The sequence below is a fragment of the Mugil cephalus genome, chromosome 18 (assembly GCF_022458985.1).
Source record: "Mugil cephalus isolate CIBA_MC_2020 chromosome 18, CIBA_Mcephalus_1.1, whole genome shotgun sequence".
Classification (NCBI taxonomy): domain Eukaryota; kingdom Metazoa; phylum Chordata; class Actinopteri; order Mugiliformes; family Mugilidae; genus Mugil; species Mugil cephalus.
The window spans coordinates 23,013,595-23,031,233 of NC_061787.1; the positions used below are offsets into that span (position 1 = coordinate 23,013,595).

Sequence of the window (17,639 nt, forward strand, 5' to 3'; positions counted from 1 at the left end):
ATTCAATCCTTTTGATTATTCGTTTATTAAATAATTTCAAGCAGGATACCATAAAAATGTGACAACTAAAGACACCAGCCTCTACCCTGATAGTGACTTTTTGTTTTTTAATCCACAGACAGCTTTTTGTCCAGAATATAGTGATATAAAACATTAAGCTTTCATCAATCACTTACAAAGTCTACGTATTATTATATATTTTTTTCTTTCACACACACTGGTTATGTTAAGCTACTGGATAGATTTGTAACTGACGTCACGTTCTAAAAAAACTAAATAGACAAATTTCATATATTAAATGTTCAAAATCCTTCATGAAATAGCTTCAAATGTACACTCTCCAGCATCATGTAAAATATTCACAAAGTTACAAAAATCACCCACCCCCTGCACAGATCTCCTGCTACAGTCAGAGGGTCCAAAAATGATGACATTTCAAACGGACTCTGGCATATTCGTGCTTCAGCACTCCTCCCCTGTTACCGTCTACTAAGGCCACACCTTGATTTATAATCTCATAAACTATAAATTGAATCTCTTTTTGTGACTTTGTTCTGTCATCCTTGGTGTCAGCTTTTGTTTTCCACTGATTTTTGTTTTGTCTTTATTGCCTTTATTCCTTGCGACAAATTAACCCTGACCTTTTATTTATTTATTTATTTCTGTCTATTTTTCTCTTTTTTAACTCTCATTGGTTTTTCAGTGCATTGATGTGAGCACAGATCTTGAGAGCAGGTCCCAGTTTGATGTTCATGCTGGTCATCAGATGGTCCTCAGTCAGCAGAAGCAGAGCCTGACCATCAATCTCCTGCAGCCGGAAGGCCTCCGCCACATCACTGCAACCTGAAGCACAACAATGCAGGGACTATAAAAAAAAAAACACCTCTCTTTTGGTCTTTCACAGCATCACTACTTACTAAGTTTAAATTAATTGGTTAGTTGGTTTATTAGAAAAAACAGGACTAATCACAATCATTAAAGGACACTAATGATTGAATTATCCAGCATAATAAAAGAATTCAACAATGTTCACAGTAGAATCACACTTGCCAAAACTTTAGGTACAGTGAATGTATTCTAATATAACAGTCCTGCATTAAATCCTTCTTCGTGGCTGTTTTAATGTTCAGTTGATGTTGAAACATTGTCAGAAAGGTGGTAATTCAACTGGATAATAATTTTGGAGGAGGTAGTTTGTGGTGCTGTCAAACTGGATCGCTTTAAACAGTGAAGACTTTGTGTTATTTAGCCTAGCCTTCTAACCACAATATCAAAATAAAGTAAGTGCAACACAAAAATTTTCTGCGCTGTTTACAGTACCTAGTACTCAAACTCTGGACTTCTGTACTTGGTAGTTCAGAGAGATGGATGAGAGGACATAGTATGGGCATTCTATAATTAGAACAGCAGTGTACTTGATATGCATTCTCCAGTACCTGGCTGTACCAAGTCCACATACTGTAAATTACCTACCGATGCATCAGTGGAGCAAGAACACACCTGGGTATCTGGACCACATTAGGTCAGATGGCTGTGAAGGTTCTCAGTCATTCACATCATCGTAATCTAAAAGTTATTTATTTATTTATTCTAAAAAGGCAGCCAGACTTGTAAAGTTTTGATAAGACGCCTATTTGATTACTAGGTCAGATGGAACTGTGAACTGGAACAGTACTTGGACAGAAACTGACGTTTCACAAGAACACAAGAATGCACATTCTGTTAGGAACTGATTGTGTTCCAGCAATGATCTGCTGGGCCAATCCATGTCATCTGAGCACAGAGGAGTTGAATTAGTTTGTGTCTGCCTCCAAACTGAAAACACGGTTGAATCACGGTTTCCTCTTATACTCTCAAGCTGTCACGTAAGGTCATCAGCTATATCTTGTATTATTAGATTCTACATGTTTCCTTCAGCTCGATATATGTATCTATGACAGAAGTTTGTTTATCTTGTTTCTCCTGTTCTTCTTCTCTCTCTGTCTTCTCTGTTTCTGCACGGGTGGCCTTCGGCAGATGGGTCCCTCCATATGAGCTGGGTTCTGCTCAAGGTTTCTTCCTGTTAAAAGGGAGTTTTTCCTGCCACTGATGCCTTCATGCTTGCTGTAGAGGTTTCAGGCTGGTTTTTGTAAAGCGTCTTGAGACAATTTGTATCGTTATTGACGCTATGTAAATAAAATTGAATTGAACTGAATTGAATCAACAGTGCTCTGTTATTTGAAACTGCTGAATAACATTACCTTCATGAAGACAAGACTTAGCTCTGGACTGTTATATCAGAATGTTTCCCTAGTTTATCTAATGAACTGGCAAGTCCAGTGCAAAGGTCCCAGAACACATACAGCTATTCACAGATTATGTCTGTGAAGGTTCTCTGTCATCCAGGTTGTGGTAATCCATGAGGTGTTTAAAAAAGGCAACTAGACTTGTAGAGATTTGAGATGATGTTACTCATCCAAGTAGCCAAGAAATGAAGAAGCTACTCAGATGAGCAACGAAATGTCTTCTCAAAACACTGCCTTTTTTAAACGCCTGCTGGATATTCACAGATTAGATTCAGGCCCGACGTGTTGTGTTTCCAGATTCATGGTGATCTGAGATTTACAGTTGGCAGTTAAGAGTATTCACGTTACCTCACCCTGTGGTTCATTTTGCAAAACATTTAATTGGACGAGGTTGAGAGAGAAGCCATTCATCATCTGCTGCCGGTTAAGAGTATTGCTGTAAATCAGAGTGACAGTTTAATCCGAAGAGAGAGGCGTCCCAGGAGGAGTTAAACATGTGGTGTATTCATTTAATATCTGCTCACCTGGCAGTGTGTGTATGAAGGCGGTCACTTCCTCCACACTCCAGTGGGAGGGGGCAGGCTTGAACGTGGTGGTAGGTGTGGAGGTGGTCACAGTGGGCGCAGACGCCCTCCTCGCCCTCCGTGCAGCTCGACGCTCCACTCTGGCTGCCATGGCAACAGCAGGATCCTCCTCTCCGCCATCGTCGTCTTCCTCTTCTCCACCTCTCCCTAGGTCCCCCTGTTCCTCCTCCTCGTCTTCCCCTGCCACCACCACCTTCTCCTTTCCCTCCTTTTCACGCCGACCAGCACTCCAGAGGTCTCGAGGCTGGAGGGACACACAGGAGAGAAGAGCAGGTGAGTTTATCCATTGTTATTCTGAAAAAACTTCCTGAATTGTTTGCTTCATAATAGACAAGAATAAAAAATACCTTGACTGACACGTCAGTGAAAAAGCAGCGTTTTACTGTTGTGGCTGCTAAACTGGCAAATCATTTCATTCAGCGGCTCTCAAACTTGGGGTCACGTTCCTCTCAAGGGTCACAAGATAAATCTGAGATTTAGTCAGTTATTTTGAAGATTTCCTTTGTTAAATGAATCATTGTGTTATATTTTCTATCAATGGCTTCAACATAAACTGAATACAAATTGAAAACTAAATGGCTGTTCTTCCTAGCTTCTCATCTAATAGTAGGTCTTCTTGTTTCTACTTTTGAACGATGAATAAAGACTACTGCCACTTGCTGATAGGAAGAGTTATTTCCTCCCAGGTGCAGAGTGGTTCCAGGTGCAGATTTGGTACCATCTGTACCAAATCTGCATGGAAGTTTAGGACTTCAGCGGTGTTCATCCTTGACATATCACCCACAAACACAAATCACTACAAAGAGTAATTAAGTATGTGATGTGAACTCATCATCAAGGAAAAATGTACCCTAATTTCTTGCATGATTTCTATCTGAGGTCTAGAAAGGTGGAGGTAGACAATATTTTTATAAAAGCAAAGATTCTTTAGAGTCAATCAACTCACAAATTTATCTTGTGACCCTTTTTAGGGGCCAGACATGTGGATATTAAATGCTGAAATTGTCAATGTTCTAGGGGGCGGCTGTGGCTCAGTAGGTTGTCCATGAACCGAAGGGTAAGCGGTTCGATCCCCCAAGTGTGCCATATGCCGAAGTGTCTTTGAGCAAGATACTGAACCCCCAGTTGCTCCCCCCGTTGTGTGCTTGTGCGAGCGAATGGGTGGATGTGTCTCTGACTGTAAAAGCGCTTTGAGTACCTTTGAGTAGGTAGAAAAGCACTATATAAGAGCAAGACCATTTACTCCTTCTCCTAAACTCTGAATAGTGGAGTGGTGCTGGTTTTAAGGTGGGGGGTAGTTAAGTGTTCCTACCAGCCTCAGCAGCAGAGGTTTCCCAGGGACTGACTCTGCTCGGTTCAGAGCTGGACGAGGCCTCTCTGATCGGCTGCCTGTGCTCAGAGCCCGCAGACGCTTCGTCAAACGAACATTAAACCTGACAGAGAAAACCCAGAGAGGCAGAGGGAGATGTAGTGAGAGGTGTGGTGGTATTTCCTCATTCTGCTGCTTTGATTCACACACATATCTGCATGTGACACCTGTGTGTTTCTACGCAGGCCACATACACCACATCCTGTCAGTGCTACTGCTGCAACAATAACACACAAAAACACTGTCTGAAGGTCACATGGCATTGCAGCTGCCCCCTTCCTCCATTTTCTTTTGTTTTCAAGGCAGTGAAATCAGGTCTCACCCGCGTGCACAGGAAGTGGAGCAGAAGCGCTTGGAACGCATGAAGTTGTGCGCGTGACCGCGCTTCCCACAGAACTGGCAGTGCAGCACTGTTCGGTCCCGGTGGCCAGACCCTGTACATGTGACAAAAACACATTCATACTCAAACAGGTTACACCTGAGAGCATGTAAAGCTACACACGGTCTCTGCTGTTCATCTGAAACCACATTTAGTGGAGCTACAAGGTCCTAAACAAGAAGTAGTTTCATTTCCTTTTTTTACATTTATCCATGCTCATATTAACCAGATCCACAAAAATGCTGTCCCTTTAACAATAAAGGCTTCCCAGTCCTGTGTACGTACAGTATATATACAATGCCTCAATTCTTCTTGATACATGTAAATAAAACCTTTCTTTCAATTTCAAGTGCTGTACAAGTTTTTTCGGCATTTTATGTCAGACCATGAGCTGATTGATGAGAAAAGAATGAATAGGTAATGCAAACAATCATTGTGATAATTTTGTTTTTTCATCATGAGCTGCATGACTAGCTCTGAAAGTCTGCTAAAATGTCAAGAATTTACAAATCTACTAGTGACCGTTTGGCTTCTTGGACGTCCTTGAATGCACCACTGAATGTCACCAAATCACTGACCATAATTCAAGAAAAGTGACTCAAAGTAGAAAAGTTCAGAAACTTGAATTCTTACTGGTCCCAGCATCGTCTGTGTCTCCTCCCTCATCTTCCTCTGAATCTGTGGAGTGCTCAGTTTGTTTTGTCATGTCAGTCACTGGCAATGGCGCTCTCCCATTGATCCCGTTCACTTCCTGTGGTTTGGTCACCTGTTCTGGAACCAATAGGGATGAGCGGTTCACCTGCACGACAAAGTGGTACATAAATACACAGCAACAACCTGCAAAGGCTACATGACAATAGCTACAGAGAAAGAGAAAGCTGTTTATTAGTAACACAACATCTAAGTGAAGTAAGATAATCTCTTCCAATCCATAAATCATTCTGCTTATCTAGCTTTGTTCTGTGTGTGTCCGTACAGGAAAAGGTTGGAGGCCCTCCTGGATGACAAATCCCTCCACCAGGTGAGTTAGAACCTGTCGCCCCTCAGGCCATGCCTTTGGCTCCCAGGGGCTGCCCAGCGATTGGCCAAAGCTCTCTGACTCATCTTCTGATAGGCCAAGGGTTTCTGCCTCACGTTCCATCACAGCCAGGTGCTGCGAATCGACGACCGTCTTTTCGTCTTTTTCTGTCTCATGTTGCGGAAGGCTGAAGTCAGTCGGGTGGGTGGTTTGTACCGGGAGGTAGGAAGGAGGGTTTTCTGCTGAGGGGGTCATGAATGGTGAAGACGGGGGAGACTGGGAGGAGAGGCTGGACAACGCTGGAAGGAGCAGAGACAGGAGAAGTAACACAAATAAGCTGTTAAATAATCTTTTGTAACATTTACATAGCTCCAATTATTATTTTAAATAAAGTTTACAGTATCTATATTAAATGTGGAGGTCGCTTTGACATAAAATGTTCACACTGATTTTATCAGTCAGACTGGGATGTAGGATATGTTTTTGTAACTACACAAACATAAGGAACAATAAACGCAAATAAAAATGTGAGCCTCCGGGTAGCAGCAGTGTGTTGTGTAGTCTCAGGTACCTGACTGATTGTCAGACTGGCTCGACATGTTCTCACAGAAGTCCTCCTGGCTGATGGGCTGCAGGTCTCGATGGAGCTCTGGCAGCTTCTGACTCTGGATGGAAACCTCTGGGATCGGGACTGGCAAAGGAGCCTGGACTGGAAGCGGAACTGAGATGAAGCCGGGGATGGGTTTCAGTTCCACACTGGAGTCTTTAATGGCATCAGCTGCTTGGATAGGAACTGTGTCCTGGTCCTGATGGAGAACGTGGCTGACTGGGTTCTCTGACTGCTCCATTGGCGTCTCTCCTTCCTTTTCCTCCTCCATTTTCTTCTCCTTACATTCCCCTCTCCTCTCTTCGTCAAGTTGGCCTTCCTCTACCACTTCCATTTGTTCTTCCTCTCTTCCTTTTCCAACTATATTTTCCTTTGGACAGATATCCTTTTCAGTTGGCTTCTCCTCCTTCACTTTCCCTTTTTGATCATCATTCTCCACACGTGACTCTTTACTGATACTCCATTTATCTGTTATTCCTTGTCTTACAAGTTGTTCCCTCTCTTTCTGCTCTTCACTACCCTTCACCCCTGCTTTTTGGTTCAGAGTTTGTGTTTGTGGGACGGCTTGACACAGAGAAGAGGCTGAACCCAGGAGAGATGGAGGCGAAGGCAGGGGAGAGGTGGCTTTTGGCAGAGAGGGGTTTAGAAGAAGAGGAAGCCTGCCTTCACCGCTCAAAGTCCTCTTTGACTGGCTGGATAGCTCAGGTGACTCCACAGCTAGAGGCACCGAAGTGTGGGTATATGTGTTCGACTGCGGCTGTCGACCCGAAGAGAGTGCAATGATCTGAAGCTGCCTGGCAGCAGACGACGAGTGCTCAAAATGCGACGTGGCTGGCAAGGCATTGGCGACAGATAGTGGGCTGTGCTGGGACTGGCTGGAACTGAGCACAGTTTGAGTTAACGGACAGTTCTTCGGTCCACCCAGCGGCCTACTGATTGGAGGGGCCTGACTTGCAGGTGCTGCAGCGATTGACTGGAGTGTGGAGGCTTGTCGAGGTGAGGCTGCTCGGTGACCATTAGGAGAAAGAAGTCTGGGTCTCAGAGGGACGGCTCGGACTGGAGAGTAGAGAGCTGTGAGAGTAGAGGATGAAAACATTAATGAGAGCAGAAACACTTTAAACAACAGTGTTTACACTGCGGGTTTAAATCCCGGGAGTTAATCTATTAAGTCCTGATGACATTTTTTAAATGACGCTTTAAAACCTTAGATCAGATTACCTTACATTTTTTTTTTATAGATTCACAAATATGTACTGTACTATGTACTGAGATGTTTTAGGTTTTAGAAGATAAAAATAGTTTGACTGTATAAAAGAATGGATGAGCCCTCTGAGACCTCAGACACAGCTTTCCCGAGAAGCCTGCAGTAGTCAAATCTTATCAATATAGGAGTCTCAGACAACCACAATGCTGTTATGCTTCTGTCCATCATTACATAAAGTTCACCCAAACGATATGATTGGCGGAGCATAATCAGTTTCCAACTGAGAGACCCCAGCCTTTAAACCTGAAAATAAATAAATAATTAGAGAAGTTGGCCTAGTTTCAAAGTTTATTGTGGCGTTTCCAGCCCTCACCATCTTGGCAATTCTTTGCTCCACCTAACATGTGGCCAATTCAGTAATGGTCAAAGAGGTGGTACATGAGTGGAGCTGAAGCTAAAGACAACTAGCAAGCTGTGAGGGCACATAAATGTCACTCAGAGCAGCCACACCCTTTATTCTGCATAACCTTAAGCCTTTTCATAATTTAGACAGACAAGCTGTACAATTGTCGTGAATAGAGAAATCAGCTCTTAAACCAAAACTGTTTATTGTATCGGGATGAAAAATTGTTTATTTATGTAGATCTAGCCTCTAGTGGACATTAGAGGAACTGCAGTTTTTAGCATTGCCTTCATGTTGTCAATTATTCACATAGTTGGATACATCTATGATAAGCTAAAATTTGGCACACAACATGTCTGTGATTTGTTCGTAGTGAAAATGGCACCCACCAAAATCGCCATTTCTTCCTGTTTGATAATCTGCAACTGTTTTTGGAAACTAAATTATTTTGGAAAATCTTAAATTATTTGTATTAAACCATATATTTGCCGACTCTCTGTAAGGTGAGACCCACAGACAGAATAGAGAAACTATTGACATGGTGATGATTTGGTCATTGTTAAAAAAAAAAAAAATCACACTCGAAAGTTCTTTACTTCACTGGATGTTGTCACAACACCAGACAAATACACCCATCAGACATAATATTATGAATACTGTACTAATATTAACACCTTGAGCTGTTCTTCATGTTTTTTGAGTTGTTCCTAAACCGTTTTTGTGTGTGTGTCTGTGTCAGGCTGCATCCTGCTGGAGATAACCACTGCCATTGCGTGTCATTGCTATGGACGGGGTGTCTGGTCTGGTCTAGGTGGGTGCTAGATGTCTAAGTAACATCTACATGAATGCCATGTCCAAAAGTTTACCAACAGATTGACACTAGATGGCCAATGTTATTTACTTCTCCTGTCGGTGGTATTAATGTTGTGGCCGATCAGTGTATAAAGCTATTTAGATGTATGTGCCTACATAGCAAAACTGGATCTGAGCTTATAATTTCATTTTTATTGATTTCAAGTTAATTCAATTCATCATTTATCATTTGTATTTGTATTAGAAGATAGCTTAATTTGTCCAAAACACAGACATTACGTTTATATATTACATTATAAAATCGCAGAAAAGCCACAATATTCTCACTGATTCCAGTTTTTAAATAAAGTGCTGATGAAGCTCATGTGAGTGTTGAGATGATTAAACCCCCAGCAGACTCTGCTCTGAGACCAACAATGACACACCTGAGGCTGCTTTCTCTAAAACATTTCATGCTTGTTGCTTCATTCTCCTTGCCCTCCAGAGGCTTCCTCTTTCTTTATTTCTTTCTTCAGAGAAATAAACAGTTGGAATTTTTTTCCCGTTTGTGTAAAAGAAAACACTGAGATGAAAAGTTTCTCAGAGGAAAACTGTTTGTGTGAGCTGAAGCCTGAATAAATTCTGAAATATTCTGCTATTAAGATGATCCAACTCTTCTAATTTGACGACTGGAAAAGAAGCTAATATGGATTGTTCTGTTCAACACTAAAGAATGATCATTTTATTTTTGCAGTGACCAAAAAGTTGTTTCTCTGTTTTTGACCATCAGACTGTCCTTATTTCTAAGATCTCATTTTCTAAGACTAAGATCATGTAGCTGAAAACTAGATAAACAAAAAAGCTTTCCATTAGCTTTATGCTTCCAGCACCAAGTTAAAGATGCTCCTAATTAGCCTTTAGTAGATTGAAAGTGGAAGTAAGAATGCAATTTAACAAATATGTACAATAAAACTCAGATAAATATATAGATAATATATAGGCCCTGTATACTAATCACAAAGCAGATTTATGAAGTACAGCCATCCTAAATGGTTATAATAAACGACGAAGAATGTTAATCAAGATTTGCTTTAGTCTCTCTAGGTAACGCTAATATACAGTATATTTGTCAGTTTTTGGAATATTTATTCTTAAAGGATGAGTTTAAAAAAAAGTTGTAGCTACTGAGACATTCTCAATTTTCCTTCTAATCAGCAGCAGGTTAGGTTGGAAATAAGTTTTAGCTAAACTTTAAGACTTTAAGAAAATAATAATTTCCAGAAAATAACAATAACAAGAAAATTAAGCATTGCTAAACATTATTACACTCTATTACATACTATTCTCTCATATTCCAATTGAGCAAACAGTAAAGTTTGTTAGAAATAAGGCTACAAATAAAGTGTCATTTCTTATTTTTAAATACTATAACTTTATCATGATGAAGACATTTCTAAAAAGTGCCCATAGTGTCAGAGATCCTTCAGGGACCTACTTGGAGGAGGGACGGAGAGGTGGCGGCTTGGTGTAGTCGGGCTCTCTGTTGCTGTGGTGCTTGGGTGCGGCCGTGGCCTCAGAGGGGGGAAGAGAGTGGCATGAGGGCGAGAGAGAGGAGGCAGTGCTGAGGAGGGGGGCTTGAGGCGGAGGGAAGGTGGGATGGTGAGGGCCCCAGGGGGAGGTGGCCTTAAGGTGAGACTTTGGAGCTGGACAGGAGAAGGGAGACAGAGAGAGATAGATGTTATAACTCAGACATTTCTTTTTACCAAGGTAATTACTAAGCCCTTCCCCAAAATAGTGATTGACTACTCATAGCTTAGCAACTCTTACTAGGCATTTCAGTTTGATGTAGCAACATGTGAGAGACTGCAGTAAGAATAAAAAAAATAGATTTACTCTCTAATAGCAGCAGTATACAATCGGTTACAAAAGCATTAGGTATGGGAAAGGTGGAAATTGGAGTTTGTGGTGCTGTTTAACTGGATGAAACAATAGTGCACCTCATGTTTAGCCTTAATCACTGTTAAGTGTTCATCCTTTGAAGTTATTTTGCTTTTCCAATAGCAGCCATTTAGTGGTGCCCTCATTGGGAAATTCCATCTCTGCATTTTGACCAATCCATTTGGATGCTACTTTGTTCACACAGTAGTAGCCTCAAGTGGGCTGCGCCTGGGTAGCAAATTGGGGGTTAGGTGCTTGCTTAGGACCCCAAGACGCACCTCTTACCACTACTTCACAGCTCCCACATACAAAATACAAATACATCGCTGTTACTTTTCCTTCCATCACCACAGAAAATCCTCCAAACGATTTGATTGGCAAGGCAGATATTTACACTGCATAACCAGTTCCCAACAGAGAGTCCAGATCAATTTATTGCCACAAAACATTTGAAGGTGGGGGAAGTTGGTTTGGATTTCTACCAAAAGGCAGCAGTTGAAACTAGTTAGCTAGTTACAATATCAGGGTTTTAGATGGCTTTGGATAAAATCTTTGTAGATAAATGATTAACTGTCAGAATGATTGATGGCTTATATCAATCCACACTTATACTGTCATATGCAGAACGAATGTTACATCCTGAGACATTAGTCACACACAGATGAAGCAATAAAAGCATCATGTGTGCAGTGCGAAAACACTCAGCTAGGCAGTAACAAAGCGGAGACACACATAAAACGTATTTGCTCAGCAGCTCACCTGAGTGGAAGCAGGGTTAGAGGAAGGAGTAGAGGAAGAAGAGGAGGAAGAGGAAGAGGAGGATGATTGGGCAGGTCGCATAGCAGATGTAAGAATCAACTGCAGGTAGACAAAGACAAACAGGAAAGAAGAGGATATAAACAAAGGAGAGATTCAAGCCGAGAAAGTGTTTCCTCCATTACTCTGGTCTGATCTGCTGTTGTCATGAAAACAAAAACGTTTCCTCTATTTTGACATTTGCATTATTCAGACATCTTTGCATTTATTTTTCAAAGAGTCACACTTATTTTAAGACTGTTAAACAAAGAAAGATGGAGTTTAAATGGATGGTGTGACTCCATATTGTTCTCAGTGAAGCCCACTGTTTTGTGATGATGATGATAGTTTGTGATTAAAATTCGATGAACACATTTTCAAAATCTAGTTGTTATACTTCTAGAGTTTTAAGAAGTGGATAATGTAAGTAAACACAGTTGAATAATTTACTTTTATCCATTATAGTATTTATTACTAACATCATTCAGTATTTCTTTGTATGTCTGTTTTAGACCAAAAAAATTATTACTTCATTTACATTTTACCTTTGTCACAAACATTAAATTAAGTCTTAGTTTATTAAAAAACAAGTCATATATTTACAATGTTTTTTTATCCAGTTTCCTGAAACTTTTGCATATTTCCCTTGATAAATGGTTTACTTTAAGATCAAAGTGTGTTTTCTTCTTTTTTATATGTATATGTATTGTCATTGTTCAAACTAATTTGTTTTAAAATTTTCCATGATCCTGCATCGCCAAAACGGATTTCCCTTCCCTTTTTTTTGAATTGTACAACAAGACAAGACAGTGACATGGGCAGACAAATGTATTGTGAACAAAGTGGTGACAGCAGTGACAATAATATTAGTTACCAAGCTTGCATTGAAAATGAGAGAAGAACAAAAAAATACAAAGCTATCCAAAGGTATTTCCTGACACACACACACAAAGCTTGAATCACAATCAGTATTTTTATTTTGTACATAATTATGCACGTGTTGAGTGTGCTGACAATTTTTATGCCCCCCTTGCCTCTGTATTTACTGACTAACTGAATGTAGCATGGTTCAACTGATTCATTTTAATACTGGTCATCTTCTCTGTAGCTGCATTTGCTGCAGCTGCATTGCCAGTTGGGAAACAGATTGCATGTGGAAATTTATGTAAATGTGAGGTAGCGTGTGTATCTATGTTTACCATCTGAGCTCTAAGCAGCACCTGGTCTTGGCCAGACCCTTTGAGACCTTTCCCTAGGAGCAATGTCTGCTGGGATACCCGCTGCCTGACAGGGGAGGGGCTCTGATTGGCTCGCACAAGACCAGGTGTGCCCACGGGATGAGCCTGGGATACCTGGAACAAAGAAGGCATACAAAAGGGAAAGGAAGCAATTAAGACGACTTTTTATTAAACCTTAGAAAGACAGTTGCGTGTGAGTGTGACCGTGTGTGTGCGCAGAGGGTTAAAACCAAAAGAGTAAACAAAGAAAATGAATGAATGAAGTTTAACGGACATTTTTTCCCAGGAACCAGTTGTGGTTCCTCTGCAGCTAAATGTGTAATAATTTTTAGAAATAATTTAAAGGAATATTACTATAACTATAGTAATACTATAAAGTTAAATATGAAATTAAACAACATGAAAAAATATTTACAGTACAACAAATAGTGTTTTTTCCACTCCTGATTTAATGTTTTTGGCATGACACCTGAACGTTTGAGATCATCAAATAAGCTTAACTATAAGACAAAGATATCACAAGTAAATATAAAATGCAGGTTTAAATAAAGCTTTTTATTTTTAAGTTGAAAAAAATCCAAACCTACATGGTCCTGTGTAGAAAAGAGTTTGCCCCTCATGTTAAACCATAACTTGTCTGTGGTTTATCACACCTGAGTTCAATTTTAGTGTTCATGACGTCACCATAAGAAAGAGACTTTTGAGAAAATACTCTGGACTGACGAGACAAAAGTTGAACTTTTGGGAAGGTGTGTCCTCAATTATATCCTGTGTAGAACACATTTCAGTAAAATATGGTGGTAGTGTGATGGTCTGGGGCTGTGATTACCACTGTCTACCACAAACTTCTGAAGGAGGATCTGTTCATGACCTCAAGCTGAAGCAAACTTGGGTTCTGCAGCAGGACAATGATCCAAAACACAGCAGCAAGTCCACCTCTGAATGACTGAAGGAAAACTACATGAAGACTTTTAAGTGGTCTAGTCACAGTCCTGACCTGGATCCTATTGAGAAGCTGTGGCATGACCTTAAAAAGGGGGTTATGCTCAAAAACCCTCTAATGTGGCTGAATTACAACAATTCAGCAAAGATGAGTGGGCCTAAATTCCTCCACAGTGCTGGAAAAGACTCACTACAAGTGATCACAAACACTTGATTGCGGGTGTTGCTGCTAAGGGTGACCAACCAGTTGTTAGGTTTAGAGGGCAATCACTTTTTCACACAGAGCCAAGCTTTTGGGTTTGTTTCCCCTTAATAACAAAAACCTTCAATTAAAAACTGTTTAATTGTGTACACAAAGTTAGAAGCCTGAGGATGTGAAATGTACTCAGATGAAAGCAAATGGAGAGGAAACTGTAACCTCAAGCAGTCAGCTGCAAACACTGACCTAGACAGTTGGGCTTTAAGGTGTAAGGCAGCTCAAGATACAAGCTCCTGTACAGCATTTAACAGGAACTGGTGTATCTTGTTGTGATATTTAGATGATTCACTACTCTTTGTCTGAATCGGACAACAACTGATTTTACTGCAATGGTGAGTTGTAATTAATCTCAAAACTGAAGAGTGAGGTGAAGTAATAAGATCGCATTCTTTTGACAAAAAAGCTTTGGTTACTGCACACAATACACATTTAATATATATAAATCAATTACAATCTGAGTTCTGATTCAAAATGACACTATGTGAATGGATAATAATAAAAAAAATCTAAAAATAAAATCTAATCTTAGCTTACTAGCTAGGAAATCATGTCAGCTGACTGTGATAGGCTTTAAATCTTTACTTAAAACATACTTTTATTGGAGCCCTATCTTGGTTTAATTTTTTTTTAATTCAGATTTTAATCAGACTTTTAAATGTATTTTTGTGTGTTATTGTTGCTTTTTTTGCTTGATTGTACCAATTCGAGCTGTGATATGCCATTTTCTTCTGATTTCATTGATAAAAGTCAATATAGCTTTCAACTAACACAGGCCACACAACCAACACATTTTTTCAAAACAAAACAAAATTCAGGTGAACTGTGTGCCGATTTTGATTACTCAAGAACCATGCCACTTAGAGTGATTTTGACTTTTGTCTTGACTTTCAAAAGAAACCAAGACCATGCATGAGCTCCAAAATGTTCATGAACAGCATTCAATTTACTTTGGGTATGTCCTTAATATCGTTTTTTTTTTTTTTATTTTGCAAAAAAACTGGAATGATAAGAGGTTAATATAGGACATGCAGAGGCATAATGAAAAGCACTCAGTGCATTCCAGTTCCACTATCCCACGCGTTATATAGTGCAGTATGAACAGCAGCTTCAGACTAGTTAGAATTCACTGGCAAGTATAATAAATATAAATATAATAATATAAGAAATATTTGTATTGTTTTGAAAATGTCTGCTGTATTGCATGGAAATGCTTTTTTTAACCCCTCAGAAACCACTTTGGGACTTTGCGTACAGCCACATCTTCACTACTAAGGCAGTGAAACTTTTAAGAAGCTGAGAGGTGTAATTCAGTGCAACTGATTCCAAACAGAAAAGTGATATTAATGTTCTTGTGTCACCTCAAAAGTAAGACATGGATTTATAGAGCAGTGTATGAGTTGTATTCATGTGAGCACTACCTGTCTGCCAGGTGGACTGGCTGGTGTGTGAAAGGGTGTTATTGGTGTGGAGGTCGGTGTGGATACAGGTCTGGTGTTCCCATTGGTCAGGCTTGTGGAGATCTTGGTTGACATGGTGGGGTTGCTGTGCATTGCAGAAGAAGATGGAGAAGAAGACAGGAGAGGCGAAGCTGTGTTGGCTACAACAGGAGAGGAAGAAGAAGAAGCAAGAGGAGAAGAGGAGCTTTGCACGGTAGGAGATGCTTTGGAGGTGCCTGACAAGGAAGGAAGGATCGGGCGAGAGTATGTGCGAAGGGCTGGAGTTGCGGTGGTGGTGAGTTTAGGAGGAGCAGGGATGAGGACGTGAGGAGATGGAGTATTAGCTGCCGCTGCCGCCACTTTTGGCCCATGGGTAGCAGAGATGGAGGGAGCAGGGGTTAGAGGAGGAGGAGGAGAGGAGGTAGTGGGAGTAAGTGTAGGTGCAGGAGAGTCCAGGAGCATGGGGTTAGGGGTGAGTCGAGGAGGATTGGGGGTCGTAGGGGTGGAGGGGTCAGTGTTTGTGGTGCTGGCCTGAGGGCTGATTCCATTGGTAGCCTCCCCATGTTCTGAATTGCTCTGACGAACCAGCTCCCTGTCCATCCTTCAAGACTAGGGAACACTGAAACAAAACAAAGATTATATTAACATCATTAAAAACAGGCCATGAGTCTGTATACACTGCGTGTGTGTGTGTGTGTGTGTGTGTGTGTGTGTGGGTGTTTTGGCAAAGTGCCAAAGAGTTTAAGCAAGTTGAGCATGTTACAGTCAGACGTGAGCTTGTTGGTTCATATCACTGGCTTCCATTGAAAATGAGTTGTAGCTTGTTGTTCTCTCAATGCTTTTGTCTTTTGTGAACGTACCATAATATGCAATATTTCTGCTGTGGATATTTATCTATTTGAAAAGACACAAATAATGCAGCATTTTCTTTTGTTTCATGCAAACATTTTATCATTAAATGTCTCTGAACTAATTTTACATCTGGTACTAATTATAAATAAAAAAAACTAAGACAGTTATTACATTACAGTTATTACATAATAGCAATGACTTTGGAAGTAATTTCTGCACATTTTTGTTTGATTATTCAAGAACTTTGACTCATGACCACCACAATCCAGGAGGAACACCAACAAACCTCTAATATCACTGTCGTAACAGCATTGTTACAGTTTACAGTAGTTTACAGTTATAAATGTTTTTTAATCAATAATTTTAAATAATCACCACACAATTTACATTTGATAATCTGTAAATGTTCCACTTTTGCTACAAATATAATTTAAAATATGTACTTAAGTGTGCAGTATTATGGCACTGATTCCAATCGAGAATAAACATGTGAGGATTGTGTGTAGTTGTAATACACTGGGGATCATTGTGCTCCCTAGAATCTTTCTGCTGTATTCTGCTCTCAATCCATTCTAAGTTTCCTCAACAGTTCGGCTGCTGACATGCGGAGATCGGTGCAAATCTGTCCCGAGATCTTATAAAAACACGGTTTCTCTAGATGTCTGTTCGAGCCGCGCTTGAACTCGGTTAAATTAACGCCACATCAGCCTGCAAGCAGGTGCCACTCCGCGTAGAGCGGGCAGATGCTGACATCTGGCTCGCAGCCTGCAAATGTCCGCCTCAGCCTGACTTGCATTTAATGATGGGAATGTGTCACATTACACATCGGTGACAGTTAGGCCAGAAAACACACATGTGACTATCAAACTGAAGAAAAAAAAAAGATGGAGACCGGCCTTCACAGTGGAGAAGTCTCACGATAATAACATTTTGGGAAACTGTCACGTCCACGTTACGCGTAAAGCGTTTTGGTTGCCTACCTGCTGAAATCGGCTTCGTCCTGCAGGTTATTCCGAGAGTAGTCCATCCGAAACTGAGCGCATGTTTATAAAGAGTGTTCCTGTGTTATCTGATGATCGGTCCTAGGCTTTTTAGCAGGGTCGACAGGCTGAAATGGGCGTGTATGAAGCCTCACTTCCTCGTCTGACAGCGCAGGGGCTGCTGTGAAGAGCGCGTCACTCTTCCCCAAACAATAATTTCACCAGCCTCACTTGAGGTTATACGCCTTTAGCCGTGTCATACAGGCAAAAACGTAGAGTTGCAATGCAATACGGGCCCATTTATGATATGCATGGGTTTGTGAGTGTGTGTATGTGTCGCATTTTGTTTAGGATTTCACCACATCCAGGGCTTTTTCCTGCGCAGCAATCCGTAAATCCTGCATCCAGAGCGGTTATGTAGGCTGTTTTCTGGTGTGCCACCGCCGTCTCACCTGCCTGGTCTGCGGCGGGAATCAGTCCGGCTAGGGGACACCGTGTAGCGGCTGCTAGGGGCCTGGCTATTCCGCTGGTGGCGAAGTGCAATGGAAGTCAGTTTTT

General features: G+C 40.9%; 1 protein-coding gene across 2 annotated transcripts; it reads right to left on the reverse strand.

Annotated features, from left to right (window-relative positions):
• Positions 1 to 6: 6 nt before the first annotated feature.
• si:ch211-230g15.5 (polyhomeotic-like protein 3) lies at positions 7 to 17,639 on the reverse strand. Of its 2 annotated transcripts, XM_047612264.1 has the most exons (12): positions 17,082 to 17,639; positions 15,232 to 15,868; positions 12,574 to 12,726; positions 11,339 to 11,437; positions 10,137 to 10,344; positions 6,207 to 7,313; positions 5,594 to 5,934; positions 5,251 to 5,416; positions 4,561 to 4,672; positions 4,182 to 4,302; positions 2,810 to 3,113; positions 7 to 843 (listed from the first exon to the last, which is right to left on the reverse strand). In XM_047612264.1, exons 2-12 carry the CDS (start codon positions 15,847 to 15,849, stop codon positions 689 to 691), a joined length of 3,384 nt encoding a protein of 1,127 aa, XP_047468220.1. In that variant the 5' UTR covers positions 15,850 to 15,868; positions 17,082 to 17,639; the 3' UTR covers positions 7 to 688. The 2 variants fall into 2 exon arrangements, with proteins under 2 accessions (XP_047468220.1, XP_047468221.1); XM_047612265.1 differs by lacking the exon at positions 11,339 to 11,437 and having other exon boundaries at positions 17,082 to 17,638.